The sequence below is a fragment of the Penaeus chinensis genome, chromosome 28, assembly GCF_019202785.1.
Source record: "Penaeus chinensis breed Huanghai No. 1 chromosome 28, ASM1920278v2, whole genome shotgun sequence".
In the NCBI taxonomy this organism is placed as follows: domain Eukaryota; kingdom Metazoa; phylum Arthropoda; class Malacostraca; order Decapoda; family Penaeidae; genus Penaeus; species Penaeus chinensis.
In genome coordinates, this window is record NC_061846.1 from 17,142,374 (window position 1) to 17,149,873 (window position 7,500).

At 36.2% G+C, this 7,500-nt stretch overlaps 2 protein-coding genes across 2 annotated transcripts in view; both read left to right on the plus strand.

Moving 5' to 3' along the window:
• The window catches only part of LOC125040201 (actin-like), a 2,491-nt gene extending 575 nt beyond the window's left edge, over nt 1–1,916 (plus strand). Inside the window, exon 2 of the mRNA XM_047634748.1 lies at nt 704–1,916. Coding sequence (XP_047490704.1) covers nt 725–1,858 — 1,134 coding nt within the window. The 5' untranslated portion in view covers nt 704–724 and the 3' untranslated portion in view covers nt 1,859–1,916. The remainder of the gene's footprint in view (nt 1–703) is intronic.
• A 4,771-nt stretch (nt 1,917–6,687) lies between these two features.
• The window catches only part of LOC125040071 (actin-like), a 2,839-nt gene continuing 2,026 nt past the window's right edge, over nt 6,688–7,500 (plus strand). The window contains exon 1 of the mRNA XM_047634525.1: nt 6,688–6,713. The gene's annotated coding sequence lies outside the window, so the exon portion shown is untranslated. The remainder of the gene's footprint in view (nt 6,714–7,500) is intronic.

Sequence of the window (7,500 nt, forward strand, 5' to 3'; positions counted from 1 at the left end):
ATAATTAAGAAATTCATAATAATAAAGCTAAGGACATTGATGATTATAATCATGATGATGATAATTACTACAATAATATTAATGATAGGAATAATAATACTAATAGTAGTGATGATGATGATGATGATGATAATAATAATAATAATAATAATAATAATAATAATAATGATAATAATGATAATGATGATGATAATGATAATAATAATGGTAAAAACAATAGTTATAATAATAATAATAATAATAAGAATAACAATAATAATAACAATAATACTAATATTAGTAGTAGTAATAACAACTGCAATAAAACAACAACAATAATAATGATAACTGTTATGATGGTAATGACAATAGTCAAGATATAGACAGTAGCAAAAACGCTGATAACAATGGTCATAGTGCTTACGACGATGATAGTATTAATAGTTATAATTTAAATGGTAACGATAACTATGATGATAATAACAAATATACCAACGATGTCAAGAAAATAACAAATCAATCATACTACAACTACCACTACCATAATAGTGATAATATTGATGATATCAGGAACACTGCTACTACTATTGATTGTAATAATGCAACCAAAAATGGCAACAACAAGAATAAGTGGTAATCATATTCAATCTTATATAATATAATAGCAACGGTTATGCATTACTTCCCTTTTCATGTGCAGTAACAATATATTCTGCATTTTCAGGGGAGCTAAAAGACATCCAACATGTGTGATGACGAGGACACATGCGCCCTTGTGGTTGACAATGGCTCCGGCATGGTCAAGGCCGGTTTCGCCGGAGACGACGCCCCTCGTGCCGTGTTCCCCTCCATCGTCGGCCGCCCCCGCCATCAGGGTGTGATGGTCGGCATGGGTCAGAAGGACGCCTACGTCGGTGATGAGGCTCAGAGCAAGAGAGGTATCCTGACTCTCAAATACCCTATCGAGCACGGTATCATCACCAATTGGGACGACATGGAGAAGATCTGGCATCACTCCTTCTACAACGAACTCCGTGTTGCTCCTGAGGAATCTCCCGTCCTCCTCACTGAGGCTCCTCTCAACCCCAAGGCCAACCGTGAGAAGATGACCCAAATCATGTTCGAGACTTTTAGCACCCCTGCCATGTACGTCGCCATCCAGGCCGTGCTGTCCCTCTACGCCTCAGGTCGCACCACAGGCCTCGTCTGTGACTCGGGCGATGGCGTCTCCCACGACGTCCCCGTCTACGAAGGCTTCGCTCTTCCTCACGCTATCCTTCGTCTCGATCTTGCTGGCCGTGATCTCACTCTTTATTTGATGAAAATTCTCACCGAACGTGGCTATTCATTCACTACCACCGCTGAACGAGAAATCGTCCGTGATATTAAGGAGAAGCTGTGCTACATTGCCCTCGATTTTGATGGCGAAATGAACACTGCTGCTGCCTCTTCCTCGATCGATAAGTCTTACGAGCTTCCCGACGGACAAGTCATTACCATCGGAAACGAGCGTTTCCGATGCCCTGAGGCCCTGTTCCAGCCTTCCTTCTTGGGCATGGAGTCTGCTGGTCTTCACGAAACAGTTCATTGTTCCATCATGAGATGCGATATTGATATCAGAAAAGATCTTTTTGCGAATATTGTTATGTCTGGTGGTACCACCATGTACCCAGGTATCGCTGACCGCATGCAGAAGGAAATCACAACTCTGGCTCCTTCCACCATCAAGATCAAGATCATTGCTCCTCCTGAGCGTAAGTACTCCGTGTGGATCGGCGGTTCCATCCTGGCCTCTCTGTCCACCTTCCAGTCCATGTGGGTCACTAAAGAAGAATACGAAGAATCTGGACCTGGCATTGTACATCGAAAGTGCTTCTAAACATAAATTATTGGCTTCTAATAGACATTGTCGAAAAAAATAAACCTCATACATATTGGTTAGCTTCATACCTACATTCCCTTTCTGTTAAAACTGAAGTGGCGACGATTATAATTGTCGTGTGTCAAGAAAAAAAGGGCAAGGAGAACAATATATAAATTGTTTATACTTAACAAGAAATTAGAAAAGAAAATACTAGAGCATGAAGACAGTTGTGCTATTACTATATCGTGAAAAAATATATATTTATTTTGATGAAAATATCTTTACAGCATTACTCATAATATTGTTGTTGGACATTATAGAGAATATAAACTTTTCACGGAGTATGGGAAATCGAGATCGAAGATTTTGCAGCAGTATTTCTGAAGTTCCGCCTTTTGAAGACAATTTCTAGTCATATCCATGTGTTTTTACCCAAGATCCCTTCACAAGAGTCTCTAGATTCTTCTTGAATCACCCCCTGAATTATCAAAAGAGTTTTTATGCTCTTCTTAACATTTGTTTTCTTACTGGATAGCAAATAGGTTATATGGTTTGAAGTATATGTTATGTGGAACGCTCCTTATTGGTCAACGTTAATTAATGTTTGTTTCATAAAAACAATGAAACAAAAGAAAATTAAAAACATACAAAGATCTAGTCACGTCTAGTGAAAACGAACGCCATTGGAAAACCTACGGACTCTACCCATCATGTTTTGTTTATTTGTCCTTGTTTCATTGGTGTCCCCCTGCTATACTTAAGTAGTATGTACTTGCACTTATAAATGAGCATCTTGGAACTCTATCCAATTCACATGAATACTACACTGACGGATCCTTGCAGTCTGGGAGCAGAGCAGAATGCGCTTTTGTATATAAAAACAATATTTGGAGCCCCAGGATTCTAGAAAGGTTCATGACTAATCATACTGATTAGCAAAGTCAGCGTGTGACAAACAAAGTGTGGGGTACCTCTTTCTAGGATTTTGTACATCATTAAAGCTTCCTTCAAAGAAGACTTGGCTGAGTTGATTAATTCTGAACACCCTGAAAGCTGTAGCATTAAGCACTATTACCGGTTCACGCAAGATTCATTCATCTGTGGTTTATATAAAACAAGAACAAGGCAGTGTGTTATTGTGATCGCAAGATCACAAGTGGCATGTCAGTACAGTTTGTAATGTCGAAGAAACTAAGTGTAAGCTGTGTAATGAAGAATATAAGCGAACACTTGCACATTATATCTCAGAGCCATGTGTTACAGGCTTTCAGACCGCCTAGCATAAGGTACGGAGAACTGTAACCATTTCATATCATCTGATGTCTTAGAAGTTATACTTATGTTGTATCCTATATTTGGAATATGACAACATATGACAATAATGTTATAACCTAAAATTCAAATACAATACCATTAATTTTCTGTAATTTTATGCCCATGCATCAAATGTATCATAGCTAGCCCACGCCTGTGCAGTTGGCCAGGGTGGTAATTAAAAGACTAAACTAAACTAAAATTTCCATTGTTATTTAACAAAACCATATTCTCGACATACTATATATATATATATATATATATATATATATATATATATATATATATACACACATATATATATATATATATATATATATATATATATATATATATATATATATATATATATATACACACACACACACATACACACACACACACACACATATATATAATATATAAATACATATATGTATATATATGCATACATACATATATATGTATGTGTATATGTATATATATGTGCATATATACATACACATGCATACACACACACACACGCACACACACACACACGTCAATTCTTACTTATGTAACTATCGTTCTTTATATTTGTCACATCATCATGTAAAACAAAGCTCGTTAATTTATCACATGACCATAAAAGACAATGTGACTGTTAGGCGGTAGAATATGATACCGAGACCATTAAAAATAAAGAGTAATTAAAAGGGAGGAACACTCAGAGAATGAGGTTGCCGTACAGCACTGAAAAAAACACAGTGAATTTCAGGCTTCGTTAAATTTGTTTAATAAAGTGCATTCCGTAGTTTTCTTGGCAACAGCTTTAGAAAACTCTTTATCCTCCGGGATCAAATGCAATAAGGTTTAAAAAAAAAGAAAAGAAATTGCTTCGTTATTCTTAATATTATATTTCACACTGAATAATGTGTATTACTGTTTTTATTTATGCCCTTTCAAAAAATGTTACAATATAAAATATACAATTACTAGTAAGAAGATTAAGGAGCTTGCTTTTTGGTGTAAAAAATATTTGTCTTATGGAAGAACTAACGATTCGAATGACTTCTACATCTAAACTTTATAATATATAATCCAATTTCAGTTATTTCGGTGAGCCATATCTGGAATCAGAATACCCTTGTTATAGGCTGCTCTTCGATTCGACTTCATATGTAGAAACGAAGATTCTCATGTAATGGTTCTGATATGACCAAAACCAGCTTCGCCACTCGACGTCCCCCCCCCTCCACACACGCACACACACACACACACACACACACACACACACACACACACACACACACACACACACACACACACACACCAGGGTGTGATGGTCGGCATGGGTCAGAGGGACGATTACGTCATGAAGAGGTCCAGAGCAGGAGATATATCCTTACCCTGAAATATCCTGTGCTGTGTGGTGCAGCGGTACCGATCTCGTCTAGCAATCTTGCTGACCTGCGTTCAAATCCCTCGCCGACATTGGATGGTAACCCGGTCATTCCTTGCAAATAGCTGGCTATTTATAAGCAAAATATAACAGACAGCATTTAATACCAAGAATATCTATTGCTACAAATGGAATAAAACAAAATTATTATTTAATAATTATTACACAGTATCACCCCCAGCTGTGACGACACGGAGGCTACAACTACCGCGAGAAGATGGCATCCCAACCATTCAAGTTGCTGTGTCCCTTTCAGACATTGGTCGTGCCACTGGTCTCCCGTCCAATTCAAGCAATGGTGTTTCTCACATGGCTCCTGTATCGGAAGGACTCAATATTCCCCTTGTCATTCTACAGATCGTCAAAGTTACATCGGTCTCGATTTAGGAAGTTTCTGCATCTGATTCACTTGACCAGTCGTTCGAGATTCCCGGCGGCCGAGTCATAGCCGTCGGAACGAATGTGTCCGATTCCTAAATCTGTACCCGCCTATTTATCCACCATATATATAGATATATATATAGAAATATGCTTATATAAATACACACACACATTCACGCAAATGAGTATATATATATATATATATATATATATATATATATATATATATATATATATACACGTGTACAAATGTATACACACACACATATACAGACACACACACACACACATATATATATATCTACAAATATATATATATATATATGTATATGTATATATGTATATATATGTATACATACGGTATATCCATACATATAATGTGCTGGTATAAGATTGTGCGTTTCTATTTGTCAGGAACAGAAATTCTATTAACATGCTAATGATTAGGTAGGAAGCGTACAAAAGATAGCACGAGCATACGGGCACAGATCCGCACAGATTACATATGTATATCTACATATATATATTTATACATATATATATATATACATACAAATATATATATGTATATATATATTTATATATTTATATATGTATGCATATGTATATAATATGCACATATGTATATATTATATCAATATATATAAATAAATGTATACACACACACACACACACACACACACATATATATGCGTGTGTGTGTGTGTAAATGTATAAATGTAATCTGTGCAGATCTGTTCTCAAAGGCTCGTGCTATTTTGGTACACTTCCCACCCAATTATCAGCATAATAACATAATTTCTGCTCCTGGGGAACGTATAAATCTAATCTTATGACTTGTGGAGCCACCGTGAAATAACAAACGCGACGGTCTCCTTACACCTGCTGGAGGGAGACAACCCGCTTACCTCGCCATAAAAAGGCACGAGAAAGAGGTCGTCTTTTAAAACCCGATCCTGAAATACCTTTCTCCTCTTTCGCTCCGTTCTGTGCGTGCTCAGAGTACCTTGGTTTAAATAAGAGGAAACTGAGAAGGAGCCTTAGATCGATATCTGCTAAGTTTATGAAGCGGAGATAAGTTTCATCTTTGCGTTATTTCGCTTCGTCGCCACGAGAAAGGGAGAGGGAGAGGATGGTAGGGAGAGAGGGAGAGGGAAGGAATGAAGGAGAGGGAGAGGAGTGACAGGGAGAGGGAGACGGAAAGAGAGAGGGAGAGGAAGGTAGGGAGAGAGGGAGTGAATAAGGGAGAAGAGGAGGAGGGAGAAGGGGGGAGAGAGGACGATTAAGAGAGATAAGGAAAGAGATTGGGAGAGGGAAAGTTAGAGGGAGAGGGAAAGAGGAATGGGAGGGAAGGAACGAGGGAGGGAGGGATGAAGGTGAAATAATGAAAGAAAGAGAGAGAGAGAGAGAGAGAGAGAGATAGAGAGAGAGAGAGAGAGAGAGAGAGAGAGAGAGAGAGAGAGAGAGAGAGAGAGAGAGAGAGAGAGAGAGAGAAGCGACAGGTGGAATTAAGGTGTGAAGTCATTGTTTTGAAAAAAAAAAAAAAAAAGACAAAAAAAAAAATAAATAAAGGAAAGCAAGTACCAGTGAATTTTTTTGGCCCCTGTTCATATGGTTTATTTGAGCTCTTTCGAGGTACATATAAAGGAGAGTTTCGCGAAATGCTCCCCAGTCTCGACATAGATTCAGTTCCGGGTGTAGTAGTGCTGTGAGTATTACGTATTACGTCAATAAGAACTTACTGGATTCTTAAAGGTATCGCCCGTATGTTTTTTTTTTTTCTTTTTCTTTTTCCTTATTCTTACGTTTTTGTGTTTACTTAATGAGGAGGCTCTGTAAGGGTCTATTTTACTTAATCATCCCTTTTCATGGATAATGATAATGATAAGAAAAGGGATAATAATAAAAGTGATGATAATTACTATGACGATGATAATGATAATGATAATGTTAATGGTAATGCTAATGATAACGACAATGATAATGTTAATGGTAATGGTAATGATAATGATAATGATCAAGATGATAATAATTGTGATGATAGTGAAAATGATAATAGTGAGAATAATAATAATGATAATAATGATAACGATAATGATAATAATAATAATAACAATAATAATGATTTTGATAAAGATGATAGTAATAGCAATAGTAATAGTGATATTGATAACGAGGATTAGAGTAATAATGATAATGATAAAAGTAGTAATGATAACGATGAATGATAATGACAATGATAATAAATATTATAACGATAATCTAACCAACAACAACAAAAATAATACTAAAAATATATAATAATGACAGTAATAAAGATAATGATAATATTGCAGTTAATAATCAGGGATAATACAATTACAATAATCATAATAAAATTATAATAAAAATCACGATAAAAATAATAATGACAGTAGAGTCTGCATGGTATTAATGGTTATAGATAATATAAAAATAAAGATGATACCAGTGCTGATAAAAATAATGCAATTGCTAATGCTAAAGATAACAACAACACCAACAACAAGATCAACAACAATCA